Source organism: Phalangium opilio, unplaced genomic scaffold, assembly GCF_054372755.1.
Source record: "Phalangium opilio isolate 3A_F unplaced genomic scaffold, DU_Popi_V2 ptg000024l_1, whole genome shotgun sequence".
NCBI classification, from domain to species: Eukaryota; Metazoa; Arthropoda; class Arachnida; order Opiliones; family Phalangiidae; genus Phalangium; species Phalangium opilio.
This window is the reverse complement of record NW_028324155.1, coordinates 9,895,036-9,913,745: the sequence shown is the minus strand read 5'-3', so window position 1 is coordinate 9,913,745 and position 18,710 is coordinate 9,895,036. Positions and strand designations below refer to the sequence as shown.

General features: G+C 39.7%; 3 protein-coding genes across 4 annotated transcripts; 1 reads left to right on the top strand and 2 right to left on the bottom strand.

Moving 5' to 3' along the window:
- Positions 1-1,966: 1,966 nt before the first annotated feature.
- LOC149692808 (N-acetylglucosamine transporter UNC93A-like) lies at positions 1,967-5,287 on the top strand. Its single transcript, XM_089868718.1, has 4 exons — positions 1,967-2,313; positions 2,371-2,872; positions 3,013-3,280; positions 3,333-5,287. The coding sequence occupies exons 1-4, from the start codon at positions 1,967-1,969 to the stop codon at positions 3,554-3,556; spliced, it is 1,341 nt and encodes a 446-aa protein (XP_089724844.1). The 3' UTR covers positions 3,557-5,287.
- Positions 5,288-5,380: 93 nt separating this feature from the next.
- RabX4 (RAS oncogene family member RabX4) lies at positions 5,381-10,703 on the bottom strand. Its single transcript, XM_089868746.1, has 7 exons — positions 10,501-10,703; positions 9,611-9,671; positions 7,693-7,753; positions 7,537-7,614; positions 6,927-7,016; positions 6,484-6,597; positions 5,381-5,559 (listed from the first exon to the last, which is right to left on the bottom strand). The coding sequence occupies exons 1-7, from the start codon at positions 10,622-10,624 to the stop codon at positions 5,461-5,463; spliced, it is 627 nt and encodes a 208-aa protein (XP_089724872.1). The 5' UTR covers positions 10,625-10,703; the 3' UTR covers positions 5,381-5,460.
- A 640-nt stretch (positions 10,704-11,343) lies between these two features.
- On the bottom strand, positions 11,344-18,459 carry LOC149692806 (uncharacterized). Of its 2 annotated transcripts, XM_089868714.1 has the most exons (6): positions 18,308-18,459; positions 17,746-17,923; positions 17,444-17,667; positions 14,524-14,838; positions 13,892-14,397; positions 11,344-13,799 (listed from the first exon to the last, which is right to left on the bottom strand). In XM_089868714.1, exons 1-6 carry the CDS (start codon positions 18,317-18,319, stop codon positions 12,575-12,577), a joined length of 2,460 nt encoding a protein of 819 aa, XP_089724840.1. In that variant the 5' UTR covers positions 18,320-18,459; the 3' UTR covers positions 11,344-12,574. The 2 variants fall into 2 exon arrangements, with proteins under 2 accessions (XP_089724840.1, XP_089724841.1); XM_089868715.1 differs by lacking the exons at positions 17,444-17,667; positions 17,746-17,923; positions 18,308-18,459 and adding an exon at positions 15,660-16,083.
- Between the last annotated feature and the right edge of the window lie 251 nt (positions 18,460-18,710).

The window sequence follows — 18,710 nt, the reverse complement described above, 5'->3', positions numbered from 1 at the left end:
ATCCTGAAGTTTTATGTCTCTTGACAGCACGTACAAAGCTAAATTACATAGAGAAATAGCTTTGCGCGTGCTGACAACCGATGCTGTAACAGAGTATATACAGAATAAGCTGTCGCCCGAGATAGGGAGTTGCCTATCTTATAGCGTGAAAACAAATTTCCGCACGCGCATTCTTTATCCATGGTTTTTACCTATTACCGTTTTCGTAAATAACCAGGGGAGTTTGTAAATTATAATTGCCCTGGTAAATTATCCTGTGTACGTTACCATGGTAAATTACCGATTTAGAATCCTAGTTCTTACCTTTCCATGATCAACTGTCCATTCTAATCAGTCGGCAACAATCCATCTAGAAATAAATGTTATTTTCATGGGCCTTTAATAAATCTATTATTCTAAAAGGAATGTTTTGGACAAGGATGTAGGCCTAGTTGGGTTTTGACCAACACACTCCCCTAATCGTAGTGAAAACATTTCCAATTTTTTAAGTTTAGCGTCCCGTAGAAAAACCTTTTTTTCTTTTTGTTTGCTTTTTTGGTGGAATCCAGAACATCGAATTATAAATTGGGTTATATTGTACGAAAAAGTCTATGAAAATATTACCGTTTCCATGGAAACGCGGCGGCCCTGTCAATTAGGCTCGTAATTCGCGATACCCCTGAATTTTGAAGTTACTTTAGTTAACGCCCGTACCTCCTCCAACAAACTACGACGCGATTAGTAAACATTGAGGGGTCGCAAACTTGTCGTAAGAAACGAAAATGGCTAGCCGAATTCCCTTAACCAGGAGTTCATAATAACCCCCCTTCGGGGAGGAAGTACGAAACTTGCCATAGAGCTAATGGTAAAAATCGCGAACAACAAGATTTTGTCGTTGCGCATATAAAGGACTAGCCTGTTGATGGACATACAACTTTACAGTAGATTGTAGTAGTATCTATACTCCTTGGTTTTCGTTCCAAAACTTGGCAGGGATCTCCGTCGTTAAGAAAAATGGCGAGTATGTGGACGTAGAAACACGATGGAATTCTTATATTAAAGATACTGGGAATCAATTTGTCCATACCGTGTTAATTTAACCACGGAGTTCTCACACATATCACAAGAGAACAATAATGACTATCGTTTAAATGTTTTGTAGAAAACTAGAAACCATCGCAAAGCCAACTTCTTAGCCAAGGCTTAATGTACACCGCGGCTGCCCGCGCCGACAGACGTGAGACGCTCACGCGACTCGCGAGCCATTTTCGCTCCCAAAATCACAAGATAAAAATAGTGCTAACCCGCAATATGGGAAATTAATGCGCGTGGGCGCTAAACATTGGGGTAACTATTTCTTTGGGAGTTAAGCGGTGTATAAATCCGCTGAGCTTTACGGCGAAACTTTGTTGTTACGGGCTTTTTAACCAGTTTCGTACTTCCCCCCCCGAAGGGGGGTTATTATGAACTCCTGCCTTAACTCAAATACACTGATTTCCCTATAGAAAATAGTTTGGCGTATTTACAACTTATTAACCGTGTTTTTGAAATGGAAGATCATGTTAGAAGATGAGATTATCCGACCCCTCAAATCTTAATATAACATAGAAGATGCCGACGTGAAAAAATTTTCCATAAAGAGTCGAGTTCTCTATTGAAAACGTATTTGTTATTTAGTTCTGGTGAATAATGCTAAACGGTTTAAGCGTCAGCTTGAATAAAATATGCGAGGGCGGAGAAAAAAAAAGAACGAAAAAGTTTGAAAAAGTCGAAGCAAAGTGAAGCGCAAAGTGCAGTCGTTTAAAAACATCAGCAGAAAAATTCACGCTAACGCATTCTTAAGAAATACTGGAGTATTTCCTTTGAATTGCTAAAGTTTGCGTCGGTGGGCGAGGAGACAAATGAGCGCGGAGTTAATTACTAGAAGAACGCCACACGTTTCTTAAATCTCAGCCGCTAAAGTCATCAAGATAATCCCCTCTCAAAAATGTTCAAAAAGGAATATTTCCCACCCGTGAAGAACTTTCTGATTCTTCTGTTGGCTTCCCCGTTGTACACCTTAGCTCCTACGTCGCTAAAGGATTTACAGACTAGCGTAATTTTCGTTGACGGACTGGGCAGTAAATCGCAGACCTTGAAACACGTCACAAAGTTAGTGGTACAGTTGACCGCGGCTACTTTCTTATCCAAAAGATTCGGTGTGAAGAATTTGTTAATCGCCTCTACTTTGGCGCGATGCGTCTTTCCGTTCGCGCTACTTTATCCGAAATGGTACGTTTTGTATCCTTCCGCCATTCTGGACGGTATGGCGGCGGCGCCAATGTCCTCGACGAGGTAAGAGCGCCAATATCCGTCGTAGCGGGCAAGACGATAGCTATTTATTCGTTTTAGGTACTCGTATACCATGGACCTTATTGAATCCTTCTCAGTCGCCAGCGGTAAAAAGATCTTCGACACATCCTCCTTGTTCTTTGGGGCCTTGAACTTTACCAACTCCTTGGGTCACATGATGGGTTGCCTTTTCTCTTACTTTGTCTTGTATCCGGTTGACAAAGTTACGGTTCTCGAGGAATACTCGAGACTATGCGGTTCGTCATTTTGCGACCAGACAGCAGCCATCGTCAATACGTCTAGGTTTAAAGAACTACCACGAGTGACCACCTATTCCCTGTACGGTGGTTTCGCCGCTTGTATGTTCGCCTCGGGGCTACTGTTGCTGCTATTCCTGGACCCGGAAAATGAAACGTCCTCGAAAGAAAGCAATTCCTCGGTGGCCAAAGTCTCATTCCTGGACACACTCAAGGTTTTCGGGAATAAGTTTTACGTCCTCTTGAGTCCAACGTCAATTTTCAAGGGCATGATGGCTGGTTTCGTCAGCGGAGAGTTTTCCAAAGTATATCCGCTCAATCCCTCTTTGGGTGCTTAGGGTAGATTAGGTTAGATTAAATGGTCGCTCAGGGTTGTCCGTCTTTTCCGGCTCGTCCCTTAACGGCTAAGCCTAATTTTGTTTTCTAAACCTCGCGTACATTTCAGGCGTACGTCAGTTGTACGTACGGTGTCCACGAAGTCGGATTAGTCCTTCTTTTGTTCACCATAACGGACTGCGCGGGCTCTTTCGTCAGCAGTTTCGTCAACAGTCAAGCGTGTCGAATCCTCTCTTTGACGTTTGCCTACGTTTCAACGGCGGCCATTTTGGTTCTGTTGATGTTGTGGATCCCTCGTTCCGACGAGAAATACGTTCTATTTCTCTCAGCCGGGATCATGGGTTTCAGTAACGCCATCGTTAGATGTCAATTAACGTGTGAGTATGACGTCATTAATGAAGCGGTTTAGCTAAACTTAATTGGTCGCAGCCTTCTACGGATTGTTATTTAGCGACGTCAAAGAAGCCGGTTTCAATATGTTCGCCATTTTGGAAGACCTCGGCGAGATCGTGGCTTGGGCTTACAGCAGTTATCTTTGCGTTGACGTCAAACTGTATATTTTGGCGCCATTTCTCTTAATAGGCCTTTTCGGGTACGTCAGCGCGGAAATGGCCCAAAGTTCAAAGGTTAAACAATTTTCGGAGGCGGCTTGAGGTGACGATGAAGGCCGACGTAGAGTGGAGTTACAGTATTACTACGAGTACAGTTCCTACGATGAAAAGCGATACAATCGTAATAAAATATACATTATAAAACATTTATTCGTGTTTTTATGAAAACATTTTTAAAGCACCTTTTTTTTTTAACAAATTTTTCATTTTTTTTTTCTTCATCTTCTCGCTTCGGTATTTCTTTTTTTTTTTTTACTTTGTATAGCAACATTTTTCGCGTTAAATTTTAAATGAACATTCCCTAATTAATAAATAAATAGTTGGTAATTAAGCGTGCTAATTTAACTTATAATTTTTGACAAAATTCTTGAATGAACCGTAAAATTACGAAAACCTTTTTGTTTTGTTTTTTTATACAACTGGGAATTACGTTTACATTATCTCTAGTAATTAGTTGGTCACGCATATTTAACAACCGGGGTTTTTCTGTTTTTTTTTAAATCTAATTGTAGGTAATTAGCACGATTATGTACATTAGTTTTGTTTATTATAAATGCTTTTAAATGTTATTTAAATTAACGTAAAATTAATCCTTACTAATTTAAGCTCGATCGTAAAATAAATAAATACGATAATAAAAGTTCTTGAACTTTGAACTCCCGTTTTACGCGCTATGTACAAGTTTTAAAATTATTACGCTAATTAACTACAGCGTGCTTGAAATATTATTCGAGGGGTTAATCACTTCGCCTCCTCGCATTTAATAATATATATAAATAAATAATCTGAAAATATTACGATTTCAAAGGAAGAAATTAATAATAGTATTTAGCCTTATTACGTCACGAATGACGTCATCTCTTACTCAGGCGGGAAACGTAATTAGTTTCGCGGGAAAGGAAGGAAGGGGGGGGGAGGAATTAATCTTAAGTTTACAAATAAGGCTATTTTTAAGTTAATGTTTCATTGTCTATCGTTAATTAAGTTTAAATGAATCAAGGTTAACTTAATTTGGTTTTCTGTTTTGAATATATATATTTACAATTACACCTAGGTTGTTTGTCTTAGCTAATTAATTAATTTATTTATTTTTAATTGGTGCTTTGACTTTTTTATATATATTAAATTAAACTAGAACAAAGCTCCGATTTCACGTTGTTGTTTTTTTTTGTTTGTTTATCACAATAACTATATTACGCTTATCGGTAGAAAATCTGATGAGGCAAAAATTAATTTCATTTCATTTCACGAATACTTAACCGTACTTTAAGTAGTTCTATATTCATGGAACTTTTGAATAAATTCGTGTTTTTTTTTTCGAAAATGAGAAGAATTTTTATCTTCATCTTTTCGAGAAAAAACTTATTTTTTTTGGGGGGGAGGGGGAGATAATTTTTGTTTTTATAAAAAGCCTCGGTTGTTTTTTTTTCACACGCCTAGAATTGTTTGTTTTTGTTTTTCTTTTAGATATGAATAAATACTTTGTTTATAATTTTATTTATTGGCGTGTTTGTATTTTTTTAAATAAAGAGATCGCGATCTTAGGAAAATACCCCAAATTCCAAATGCGGTTTAAGGTATTTCAAGAGCGCCGCGACTAACGCAAAATCGAGGTATCGGCCACTTAATCATTTGAATTAAAATCACATTTTAAGTAACCGACCCCTAAACGCGAAACAGTCAATGTTTTTTGGCTGCTTTTCCATTAATTAACGTTTAACTAATTAATATTAATACACGCTGTTATTCTTTTAAATTAAAATTTAAAAGGTTTCCTGTCTCTATATAATTACTATTTGTTATTTCAAAAACGAAGACATCACCGGTCCAATGACTACACGTGGGTTTTTTTTGGGGGGGGGGGGGGATTTTTGGGGGGGGGGGAGATTTTGAAGGTCAAGGGTTAAGGGGTTGAGGTGTGGGGGGGGGGGAGTTGGGGCCTAGCCCTAGCAATTACAACGATAAGCGTTCGAGGCAATTTGCTTATTTTGATTGAGGTCGGCGTTTTCCCATTGCTGTCTTTCCATTTCGTCAAAACGACTCGCCTAATAGTAGTTAAACTACTGGTTAATTTAACCCGTAAAAGCCGGACACTAATGCCACTCGAGTGGCTTGGTTCACGGGGAAACGACATCGTTACAAAATTGGGAAAATTCCCCTTGACTAAACCGTTGCCTACGTTAATCAAGGCCTGTGCGCGGCGCCAATTTTTATTTTTATTTTGGCAATTTAAGTTGCCAAATTCTTTCACAGGAGGCGCTATTAGCTGGACCTGAGGCGCTAATAGCTGGACCTAAATAATTTGAAATGTTCATTTTCTCGCGCTCAGAATTTTAAATACTCATTTTCGCGTGCGTTTCGGTCCAGCTGTCAACAAAGAGGGTATAGGGGAGGAGTGGAAAGAGGGGAAAATCTTGTTGCTCTTTTCTACCTTCTACCGCGCATCTTCAATGCGCAGTACCGAGGCATTTCCGTTTGAGACATTAAATGGTATCGTAGGTGGCGCGACTGAGCCGGAAACTCCCTCGTACCACTAATATGATTTAGGGGCAACATTGTAATTTAGCCTTGTGGAGCGGGGGAGCTTCAACTCCTCCCCTATACTCTCTTTGCTGTCAATGAAATCTCGCGGTAAAATAGTGTGCTACCACGAAGCTAGGGGGAAAAACTGTGACGTCAATATTGGGTCCCGAATTTGTATTGCCCAAGCTGACGACGTCTCGCGACTGCCAATATGGTCGCCTGAAAATAAGGTAAGAGATAAGAGCATGTGACGTCACTACAAAGTTCGTGGTAACACGTAGGGAGAAAATAAGAAGTCGCGTTTCTTAAAAGTCGCCCCCTTCGAAGTCACCGCGCACAAGCCTTGATTAACGTAGGCAACGACTAAACACAAGCCACACGCCTTTACGAGTGACATTTTGCCACGCGACAAATTTATGGAGAGAAAAATAATTTGGTTAACTTACCCTAGATTCTCGTTGTTCCCTGATTTTCCTAGCTAACGCGACAAAGGCCTCCTGTATATTGATGTTGTGTTTACAGCTACATTCGAAGAACGGGATATCGAAGCTTTCGGCCATCTAAACATCAGTGACGTCAACCACGCCAGTGCAAAGAGTTTCGTCAAAATTTAATAACGAGGAATTCTACCTCCCCCCCCCGCGTCTCTCGAATTTTCCGAGACAACCGCGTTAATTCTTAATCCCCCCAGTCGCTTCATTAACAGCGCTTCAACTTGTCAGACACTAAGCCTAACTTAATTAAACTGAGGCTAAGCCTAACTTCGTTACACTTTCTCCGTTCCTAAGACTGACGTTAAGCCTAATTCAAAACTTCCAGATTAAACGTATGAAAATTAAATCAGAAGTAAATAATCTATCGAAGTAAACTACTCAAGAAAAAAACCTACCTTTTCTCCTCTTTCGTATTCGATGGCCCGTTGTTGCGTGGCGTCACATTTGTTACCAACTAAAACTTTCACAACGTCGGGTGACGCGTTCTAAAGAAAAAATAAATCTATAAAACAAAGCCGTAAATCTTTTCACTTCTAACGGATAAAATCGGGTGAAACGTAAAAGCAGAAGTGAGATGAGACTAGAAGTGAAGGGCTCTAGCATTGATAGTAGATCCTGGCATTAGTGAACAAATTTGAGGATTTTATACCGCTCCCCACGCGCCTACACTACTGAGAAAAATATTGGTCGAGTCCCAAAAACATTTCTTACCCCCTTCCCCTCAACCTAAAGCGGCCGAACACGGACGCGGCTCCTTGAATCTAGTTCGGCCGTCTACCACCGCGAGCTTCTCACGTTTTGGAGGGGAAATTCTGAAACCGCTACTAGAGGGCCAACCGTTCTTGTGTTATCAAGAATATTCACTTTCGCCGAGTGAAGAATTTGGATAGCTCAGTACTTCTAGTCTCATCTCACTTCTGGTAAAAGTAATAATGGAGTTGGGCCTAACGTAGTTTTCCCCCTTAAAGGTCATGACCCGTAGAAATACGTTATCGGAATAATTACCTCTTCTACGTTACGAAACCAGTATGAAAGATGGTTGAAAGAGTCCATGTTTGTGACGTCATACATTACGATGATGCCCTGCGCGTTAAAAAAAATAAAGAAACGCCATTTAAACCGAGTTTGAAATTTTAGGCTTAACAAAAATAATTAGTCTACCATGGCGCCTCTGTAGTAAGCCGTGGTTAAAGTTCGAAATCTTTCTTGGCCCGCGGTGTCCCTAAAACCAATTGAATAAAGTTATTAAACAGTTTAGGCTAATTTAAAATAAAATCAGCCAAGGGTTAAAGGAAGTCCTATTCGATAACAGTCTGATCCGATGAAATACAAGGCCTTTATATCGATTGCAATTTTACGAAAAAAAAAAAAAAAAAAAAGGCCCGAAGCCCTGAATCAGGCCAACTAGGTCACTCAGTCAAGTTCGCGATATTTACGAGACTCTAAAGATATAGTTACGTCATCCTACGTCACTCCATTAGACGCTAGCTGCCAATGACGTAGGTAGGTCTACAACCACCCGTACCACTCTTATTGTCCGTCTTACGTTTCATCTACAAACTCGCGGGCGGTTAGCTTATTAATTTGTTAATAAAGACCTAATTAACAATTAATGCTTCAATTCATAAAGGAAACTAAGAGGAAAATTGTAGCTTTACATCGCATGCGCGCTAGAGAAAGGCCGCCTATTATAGTCGACGTCGTCATCCATTTAAATTCCAGTTCAAAAAAAAAATTAAATAAAACCTATTCCTAAACGTTCTGTCGGGTTTTTCATTAAGCCTTTGTTCAGCCTTTTTATAGGGAAATTCCAGAAGAAAGAAAAAGTTAATCACTAAAATCGATATTTGAGGGAAACGCGAGAGAGAGAAGGGGGTGGGGCGGAGGGGAAACTCCTTTTAACAGGAAATCAACAAGACAACTAGGCGCCAAAAACAGTGTTACCTTAGTGATATCACCCTAAGTCTAGACCACCGAGAAATCAATGGAGCCCTTTATAAAAGCTTCTTTAAAGGTCTCGGGTAACGATGAGACATTCGCGTTTGGCGTGTCACGTGAAATTTGCAACCCTAGTCAAAGGGTAAGGGACGGTAGGGTATATTTATTTTTACGAGATGCTGGGCTCCCTGGAAATCTAGCCAAACAATAAGGAGTTCCCGGAGAAATCCTTACTAGGAAACAAACGCAATCGGTAGAGCGACGGGTATCTCTTCCTGGGAAGTTGGCGGCAGTTCTTATAAAGACGCGGTTTTTCTTCGAATTTCTGCCAAGGACTTCAATCTTGTTTAGAGTACTGATCCTCCAAATCGCGATCATTTAATTCGTCGCGTAGCTACTTAGGTCAAAGGGTCACTTACGCATCTACAAATTAATTTTTAGTACATATTCGGTAATAGCGATCAAGAGTGGAATTTAACTTTAATCGTATCGAATTTAATTCATTTGTAAGACTTTTCCCCGAGACCCGGATTGGTTCATCCATATGGCCTTGACACATTTATTCCAGTTGGAAATGGAGCAACAACGCTATTGGATCAATGCCTTACTTCCCGGTCCCGGTTTTCCCTCTCGATTACGATACAACCTCGCTCGCTAAACGCCAGTTTAATATTACCAACTAAAGCGTATGAGCTCTTCGTCGCTACCATTTTAAGACCCTTCAAAAACGCTGTGGTCAGTTAAACTTGACTTTTCCGAGATGATAGTCTCTTTGAAGAATACATTACAATCGAGGATAAATCCTCAAGATTGAATAGTTTGAATTTCTTCTTACAATATTATTGGGGTTCATATATTCTAATTTAATTTTATTATTAAATTAAATTAAATAACATATATGCGAATAGGGGCTTTACCGATTTTCCCCTCTAAAAACCGAGGTAATGCGGGGAAAGTATTTTACAGGCGTTCTATGGGAAAACAAGGTTAACGTTTGCCCCTGCGGGTGGGCTGTTCCTAACACAGCGGTGTAAGAGGAGGTAAACAGTTCTACAGGCGCGCCTAGTAAATATGCGGGGTTTTTAACCTCCTGGATGACATCTTCCCCTTTACCTTTGGCAGGCTTAAAATTAGAACTCACCAAATTTGAAGTTTGATTGGCATACCGTCTAAATTGATTATTTTTTGTTTGAAATCGATACCTGGAAGGATGGAATATGATTATTAAAATCATTAATTAAGTCTAAAGATATTTAAGCCTGAAAAAATGGACTCGTAAATCGTATTTGTCATTTAACATTCGTAACAGTTGGTTTTATCGTTCACCAAGCCCTCGGGGATTTTAAGAACTTGTCCGTGACGATGGGACAATCGTCAAAAACCTTTGTTTTATCAATTTGACAAGGGCAGCGGTAAATGCGTCAGCTGGTCTCGGTGGCAAAAAGGACTCGTTCTAGCCTCGGATACGACGAAATCGATGACTGATGAGTCATATCATTTAATCCGGTCACGTGTCGAATGAGGACGAAAAATACTGGCCGCGACGTAGTTTCGAAAATAAGCAATTTTCCATCTTGAACGCGGAAGTAAATATATAGTTTTAGGCCTGACGAAATCCAAGTCGCGATTGTTAAGCCTTTTTTCGATGCCATAAATAATGCCGCCTTTTCCGACCTATCCGAAAATAAAACTTTGGCGCCCGAATGTCCGGCTTTTCACGGAGAGCGCGGCGCGAGCTCCTCTATTATTGGACAGTTACTTCTTTCGGAGCCATATAGACAGAACCGAGGTTTAAAATCCTCTCATTTTACGACGTCATTTAAAATTGGCTTAATCCGACCCGAGCCGAGCCTATTTTTAGATTAGGTTCAAGATATACCCTTGAACTTGAACAATAGCTTCATAAAGCCTACTTTTCAAAGACGTTATGATTAAAATTAAAGTTTACGGATGGTAAATTCAATAACTAGAGTTAGGCTTAGCGTTTTGACAAGGTTTTAGGGGAGGTTATCGAAAGGGTTATTGACTCACCGATTGTGGAGATGTACGTGTCGTAAAACCTTTCGTCGCAAAATCTGTGAACGATACACGTTTTTCCAACATTACTGTCTCCTAAGACGAGAACTTTGTACGTCGCTGCGAAATCTACCGCCATGACGCGATAGTTTTCCGATGACTGAGTGACTGACCAAACGTTCTCTGCCCTCCGAGACTATATTCCCAGCTTCTCGCCAATATCGATCTGGAATACCGACCATAGATATCACAAGTATAGTACGCCTTCAAACTACACTACGAAGTCTCGCGGACTTTGTCATCTTGAACAGCGAATGTCGATACTAAATTTCGAATAACCATGGATAAAGAATGCGCGTGCGGAAATCTGTTTTCACTCTACAGGATTGGCAACTCCCTATCTCGAACGACAGCTTATTCTGTATATACTCTGTTACAACATCGGTTGTCAGCACGCGCAAAGCTAGGTCTCTATGTAATCTAGCCTTGCGCGTGCTGACAAGAGACAAAAAACTTCAGGATATTTTAAACGATTTTAAATCCTGAAGATCCCGAAGTTTTTTGTCTCTTGTCCATGGAATAACCTTGATATACTAGAATCCTTACGATCACCTCGTTAGAGCGCACCGCAGTTTTTGTATTGCCAAAAAAAAAAAAGAAACCACTTTTTCTACCCTTACATTTAGTTGTTTCTGATATCGATGAATTTTCGCCTTGGCAGCGCTTTCCTCTAAAAGCATCCCGGCAATTGGACAGAAATTACGTCATCTCTTCATTGTGGAAAGAGCAAAGCCAACGAGAAACAGTCGTCGATTGAAACGTAGAAAAAACGAAAGAAATTGTAGTACGAGAATGAAGTATAATTTTTAATAAACGAGATACTTTATTCAACAATCTGTACACTGGTCCAATTGGTTTTTATTTATTTTTTTCAAATCAATATATACATTTATATATATACAGGGTGTTTGTGAAAAGTCCATCAATAATGAAAGGGCGTATTTATTGGGCCATTTTGAGTCGAAAATGTTCTATGACATTTTGCCGTCCGAGCCACGGTTTTCGAGTTATGATTTGAATATTTTAGGGATGACCCCTTCATTAAATTAGCGCTGTCTTTCAATTTCTTAATTAAATTTAAGGGGTCATCCGTAAATTACTCCAATCATAACTTGAAAACAGTGGCCCGAACGGAAAAATGTCATAGAACATTTTCGACTCAAAATGGCCCAATAAATACGCCCTTTCATTATTGATGGACCTTTCACAAACACCCTGTATATACCGCTTTTTCTTAATAATTTCTACAACATGATAGAAAATAAAGAAAAACATGAATGACTAGATTCGTTTATTACGCCGCCCGCGCAGCCGCCTTAATGATTGCTCTAAGCTCAATTAAAGTTTTCAACAACTGGCAAAAATATATAATTATCAGCAATCAGGGAGGATTTAAATTAATTCGTGTTAAAATTAATTAATTAAATTCTACTATGAAACTTTGCATAGTCAATTTCGAAACCTTTTAAGTAGATGGGGGGGAGGGGGGAAAGGTCGGGAAAATACTCCATAAATGATTTTTTTTCATTAACGTGCGATAGAGCTATAAAGTTATAATCGGCTGCCATTTTATAATTTACATTTTAATAATTAGGCCTATCATCATCTTGTTTAGGAATTTTTAAAGTTTCTAACGCAAATGTTAATTAAATTAACCGTTTTTCAAAATAACTCGCGGTTTCACGCTACTCGCGGAGGGATGGAGGGAGGGGGGGGGGGTTAAGAGAGAGAAAAGGGGGTGTGGCCTTTTAAATTAGTAATTTATATTTAAGATGAAATATACAAGACGCGCTGAGTTTAAAATTAAAAAAAAATAGGTAAAAATAACTTATTTACATTCGAGAGAGAGAGAGAGAGAAATAGTAGGTCAAAAACTTTCACCCACCTTTTATAGTATATTGCAATCAAAGTCGTTTTCACGCGGATTAATACTCCCTGTTTTTTTTATTTTTCGTTCTAATCTCGAGTAAGTATGGTTGAATGACAATATTAACGCGACATAATGGAAAGAAGAGAGAGAGAGAGAGAATCATTTAACAGCGAGGAAATTTTGTAATTTTTGGACGGTCGACCTATCGAGGGAACACAGATCAAAGTCAAAAGAAGCTCCGGAAACTTGATAAAGTCCCGTCTCTTCGATTAAATCCACAATCCTCTGTAAATGTTGTCGATCTTTCAAGGACATAATCTTACCTTGCAAATCTTTCAATTCGTTCAAATAAGCGTGATCCAAGACTTTCTTGGCTTCGTCGGAAACCTCCTCGGCTTCGGACGAGGCGTTTAACGAATGCGGAGGCGTCGAAGGTGGAGAATCTCTGGCGCTGTTACCATTTGTACTCGGCGTTTTGCGAAACACTTTCGTCGACGAAGAGTTTTCCGTGTTGGTAATCGTTTGCCTATTTTCTTTGGAAGAGGAACGTTCGCTTCTGGCTCGCCGACGACGTTTACTTTCCGGCGGCGGCGGTTGTTGTTGCTGTTGCTGATCCTCCTCATCGTCTTCGTCAGATTCCGATTCCTGGTCGCTCGATAAGGGGGAGAGGACCGACTGTTCCTCCATTTCCGCCATCAGGGATGCCAAAGGTCGACTTTTGATTTCCTCACCAATTCCACCACCGCTTGGCGACCTAGAGCTGGCCACGGACTCGTTACTGGAAGGGGCATCTTCCTCCTCCTTGCTTTCGGGGGGCGACTTAACTTCGGGGAGGGGAGGGGGCGGCGGTGGCGGTGGCCGAGGAGGTTTAGGCGGTGACGGGGGAGGGCTCTTTTCTTTTTTGGTCAGGGCTACACTTTCTTTGGGTTTGCGTTTTTTCCCTTCGTTTTTAGAGTTTTTGACACTAGGATTGTTTTCCTTGGAACTGGTTCCGTTGCTCGAAACCCTTTCTATCGTTTCGACAACGGGTGGTGGGGGCGTTTCTTTCGAAATCTCTTTCGACTCCTTTTTCGCGGTTGCCACAATGGCGGGAGATTCCCTTCCTCGAGATTCCCTCGTTTTAGAGGAGCTCGACGCGTTTTTCTCACCCCGCGTCATTGTTGTACTACCACCAGAGTTATTGTTGGATAGAGAGTTATTCGTTTTCGAGGAGGTGACGTTACCATCCTTGTCCTTTGGCCGTTTTTCTTTCGTTTTACGCGGTTGTTCTTTACTTTGGGGCGCTTTATCTCGCTTCTCGGGTGTCGGGGGAGTTTCCGTCACCCCCGCCTTACTCGTTTTCGATTCCTTCTTTGAAATTGAACCCGAAACCGACTTACTAGCGCTAAAAATTTGGTTAAAAACAAAAGAAAGGGAAACGTGGTCACCCGACGTAAATCAAGGTGACTTTGGGAGAAACAAATTTCAAGGACTTACCCGTCTCTGGAAGCGGACGAATCAACGGAAGTGGTTCTTTTGCGCCTTTTCGTGGGTGCGGGAGTGGCGTCCGTTTCATTGTTTGTCGTTGACCTTTTGTCAGGAGGATGAGGGGGACTTTTAGGCGTCGCGAGGCTTTTATTAGACGAAGACGAGGCGTTGTTGGTCACCTCTTTCTTCCTCTCAACCTCTTTACTCGACGAAGATGAAGAAGAAGAAGACGTATGTTTGGATGATGATTTGTGCGAAGACGATGATTTTGATTCTTTTCGCGAATTTTTCAAAGTTGCCGCGTTCGAGGATGATTTGGCAGTCGACGTCTCCGACGACGGAGCTGACTTTGAAGATGAAGATTTTGATGACTTTTCTTTGTTTGATTCCGACGTTTTCGCGTTCGACTTGGCTAATTGATCGGGAGATGGTTTAGTTTTGATGGGAGTTCCGAATATGGCCGTGAAAGGTTGACTGGCGACGGGTGGAGGCGGTTCGGGTGGCCTGTTGCTCTCCTGGGGGGTCAAATGGAGACAAAAACCAGGTCAATTTTGAGGGTAGACGCGACATATTGGGGGGCTGGACCATTGGGAAATGCTCTAAAACAAATCTAAAACTGATCTCAAAGAGAAAAGACTCGCCTTAACGGTTTGAGCGGACTGTTTGGAATTGTTCTGAGAGGAGGCGCTGGTCTTGAGTGTTTTCTTTGGCACTTGATTGGAACCTTTTTGAGCTGAGACCGATGACGATGAGGAATTATTGAAAGAGGAGGATGGTTGTTTCGAGGAAGAAGTGGGTCTACCGGCGGAAACGAGGGCGCCGCCCCCTCCCACCAGAGAAGCCTGATCTCTGGCGTTGTTCGAACCCTGATAGGGTTCAGTCTCGGTCCGAACATGGTGATTGGGTCCGGAAGACTCGTCCGCCGCCGCGAGAGATGCCGCTCCGCTTAAGGCAACCTTAAACCAACAAACAACCCCCTTCAAAATAACGCTCGAATAGATCTTGACCAACTTTTGACCATATGCTACTTGGACAAATGAAACTTTCGCCAATACAGAAAGCTGACGGATTTTTACGGGAGTTTTTAGAAATCGTCTATATTTTTAAAAGATACCTCGTTTCTTATTGGCGTGTGCGCAATATACCACGGTGCTCGACGTGGCCACGCGTCACCCCCTTCAACATTAACATTCTTAATAGCTTTTCAAATAACGATCTTAAAAAAATCCGCGTACTTCCTCCAAAACAATTTGAAACTATTTACAAACCTGACACGCACCTTTTTCAAAGGATTAAACCATTTAAATCGTATCTTTAAGACATATTTATACCAATTTCAAAATAAGAGTAAGCCTATAGTACTTCGGTCGCTTCAAAATCTCTTAAAACTAAAAATAGAAATACACACTTTTCCAAAAAACTAAAAAATTACTTCCCGAATAAATTTACGAACTCTTGAAAATTTCAAAACCAATTTCAAGCGCGCTTGACAAAAATGTAGATAAAATTTTAGTAGGACAAAGTTTAAAACTCTTTAAAACACACTCGTACAAATTATAAATTTTCCAGGTAATCATTTAAAACCCTTATAAACCATCAAAGCCCATTTTTCGGTAACATCCGTCACTTTTCCACGAAATTGATAAAACGCGAACCCTGATCAATTTCACAACTCAAAGATTTTTCCGCCAGACAGTTATACAACCTTTCCACCGCAAAAGCAATTTAAACTTTATAGAAAAAAGCCCCGTGAAAGAAAATAAAATAGAAACAATACCCTATAATTTGAGGTCCAAGAAGTTAAGGGACTATTCGGTGGCGATCTTATGGGACTTATATGAGGCAAAACCGGTGACGAAAAGTACATCTGTTGACCTCGCCAAGGAGGTAACAAAACTGTGGCGAAAACTCGTCGAAAATTAAAACTTTCACTTTGAAAAATTTATTTAAAAAAGGCCAATTTTAACTAATATATACGTCGATTGAAATATATTTGGGCGGATTTAAGCCATTAATTTCTCGGTTTTGAGCCGATTTAAAGTTAAAAGATGGTAAAAAAAGGCTTAAAACCTTCTTGAACGTAAAAACGAGGGGGAGAGGAAGACTGCCGCGTCACCATCTAGCCAGCCAAGTCAACCAACCTTCCTTCCACAACTCGCACCCACCGACGAGGAAAAACTAAAACTGGGGCACGTGTCACTGGAGCTAACTAAATTCCCCCCCCCCCTTCCCATCTTCCAGCCCAACAACTCTACACTCCGCTAACTCCCCCCCACACCATTATAACAGAGATAAAGAGGGCTGAGAGAGACAGAGAGGTTGGATACTCGAGCGCTTGCTGCCAAGTCAAGAAATATTTATTGAAAATTACTTACGGGTTTCCCCCCCCCCGCACACACACACAATTATAAAAGAGATAAAGAGGGCTAAGAGACAGAGAGGTTGGATACTCGCGCGCTTGCTGCCAAGTCAAGAAATAATTATTGAAAATTACTTACTGGTTTAATGGACATATTTTTCGTCTAGGCAACGATATTAAATCAAACCGTTATTAAAAATAAAAGAATCCGATTATGGACAAACTTTAAAATGGCATAACCCTAGCTTAAAAACTCTTCAAGGGAAATTCCTCGAGTAGGTGACGTCCCAAATTAGACTGTATTCAATTTGGATTAATGTAAAAAGCGTCGCGAATATAAACTTTGAAAAGAAATGTAACTATCCGACCCCTCCGTATCTATGATTTCATGGAAAATACACTGAAATTCCACAAGAACGTGATATTCAACAGTAATCACCATAAAGTGTCGCGAATATAAACATTGAAAATAAAGGTAACTATCCGACCCCTCCGTATCGACGATTTCATGGAAAATACACTGAAATTCCACGAGTACGTGATACTCAACAGTAATTTACAGTAATCACCATAAAATGTGGCGAATATAAACTTTGAAAAAAAAAAAGGTAACTATCCGACCCCTCCCTCAGAAACTCGCTCTTTAATAAGCAAAGTAGCCCGTGTTTTAGAAAAGGAAAAGAACAAAATTTCTAGAAGAAATTCCTTAAAAGAGGGAGAGGGGGGGGGGGTAAAAAACGGTGTTGGGGAAACTGGTTTGACAGCTTGTTTTTTCTCTTTTTTATTCACCCCCTCCTGGACTAAAGAGAGCGGGGTGAAAGGGGAGGGGGGCAGGTGAAAGTAGTTTTTTTATATTATAATTGGCTTAAGCTATTCCCCTTAGGATTTATATATAAAAAAACTGTTTATACATTACCAAAATTTATTTTAAATAAAAGCCCCGCCCATTGAAATGTAAACAAAATATGTATTTTAAAATTACACAAAATCCTGAAAATACTACTAAACATTACATATATTTAACATGGGGGCTCAAATTTCATATATTTTAAATTATTTAAGAAATTAATTATTTTCCCATTTCTTTCTTTCAAAATTGCCTAGATAAATCTTTACTCCATTTCTATATTTCTTTCCCACACTGAACTATATATTAATTTAAAACCAAAACTAAAGGTAAAAAACAAAAAAAGTGAACTTACGGCCCCTCCTTTCATCAGTTTCTTCCTAAATTCTTCCGTTGGATTTTGGAAAGTAAGTTTTTCACATCGACAATTGACAATGGGTGGTCCTTCCAAATGTAAGTAGAGATCGTAGTCGAATTTGATTCTTTTTGGTTCCTCTTTATTTTTAAAGCAAACCTCGATAATCATGTTGAACCCCGCGTAACCAGACTCATTCACTTGATAAGGGGGTTCTTTTATAACTAAAAGTAATTAAAATTAAAGAAAAAAACGTTAGTTAAGAGTCGCTTTGAATTGCGCGAATTAATATATATATTTACCTCTTTTGGGTTTTTGAAAGCTTTCGTGCAGATAGAAGATGACTTTCTCTACAAAATGTTGAATGTTGCTGCCATCAGGGCCACGAACGAATATTGACCAATCATGAGTAAATCCTTCGGCCGTTGGCTTACTCTTTAGAGCAGCGCGATGACCGAGTTCTAATTTAACTTCGACAAACTGAAATATTTAATAAAAACCACGCGTTAATCAAAGATATCTACCAGATACCCATTTGAGTAAAACCTAATGATTATGTGGTAGGTTGAAAGAAATGAGTCATTTCTGGTATATTTACTATCTTAAGCCTAAATATAACGCTATAAAACCTTACGGAATGTTTATTAAACATCAATTCAACAGAATTACAACGTTATAGCCTTCAAATACATTGTTTTTCCCCTTAATTTAATCTCCAAAACAACATTCAGCAAGATAAGAAAACAAACCCATATGCCAAGGCTTAACTCGGCGTCGTTTATTTATAGGTAAAATAAGCGTAAATTTGCCATTCCACGTGCTCTAAACGCTAAATATTTTTAGTAAAAAGGTTTAATTAATTACCTGAGCTGCCATTTTAATAATTTACGACATATTATTAACGTTTTTAGAATATATCTCCAAAATTAAGTTTCTGCATCCGAAAAATCATACTGAATTTCCCGTAATGGCGGACGAAGTAGGGAGCCAAGGAGGGAAGAGGGAAGGGGAGAAAATGCGGGAAAATCCGAACGCATAAAAAGTGAAATTTCCCTCTCTGGCAACACTGATTGAAAAAATTCCATCCTCAAAATTATATTTATATAAATAATTAGGAACAAATATTAATTTACACGCTATCAGCCTCATTATTTATACAGTAAATAATAATAAATTTTAAAAATAAAATTCAATCCCATTCTATCTTTCCATAGAGGCTAGTACAGTGAATACGCTAAACTGCAATTACGATATTAAATCAAAAAAT

What these genes read in the sequence shown, in the direction of transcription:
- LOC149692808 (XM_089868718.1), top strand. Translation starts at nt 1,967, where the DNA reads ATGTTCAAAAAGGAATATTTCCCACCCGTGAAGAACTTTCTGATTCTT. An exon ending in TCAGCGGAGAGTTTTCCAAA is followed by an intron (nt 2,873 to 3,012) that starts GTATATCCGCTC and finishes CGTACATTTCAG; the next exon opens with GCGTACGTCAGTTGTACGTA. An exon ending in CGTTAGATGTCAATTAACGT is followed by an intron (nt 3,281 to 3,332) that starts GTGAGTATGACG and finishes AATTGGTCGCAG; the next exon opens with CCTTCTACGGATTGTTATTT.
- RabX4 (XM_089868746.1), bottom strand. Translation starts at nt 10,624, where the DNA reads ATGGCGGTAGATTTCGCAGCGACGTACAAAGTTCTCGTCTTAGGAGAC. An exon ending in CTTACTACAGAGGCGCCATG is followed by an intron (nt 7,615 to 7,692) that starts GTAGACTAATTA and finishes TTTAACGCGCAG; the next exon opens with GGCATCATCGTAATGTATGA. An exon ending in AATACGAAAGAGGAGAAAAG is followed by an intron (nt 6,598 to 6,926) that starts GTAGGTTTTTTT and finishes ACTGATGTTTAG; the next exon opens with ATGGCCGAAAGCTTCGATAT.
- LOC149692806 (XM_089868714.1), bottom strand. An exon ending in AACTGATGAAAGGAGGGGCC is followed by an intron (nt 14,839 to 17,443) that starts GTAAGTTCACTT and finishes TGTTGGTTTAAG; the next exon opens with GTTGCCTTAAGCGGAGCGGC. An exon ending in TCGTCCGCTTCCAGAGACGG is followed by an intron (nt 13,800 to 13,891) that starts GTAAGTCCTTGA and finishes CCAAATTTTTAG; the next exon opens with CGCTAGTAAGTCGGTTTCGG.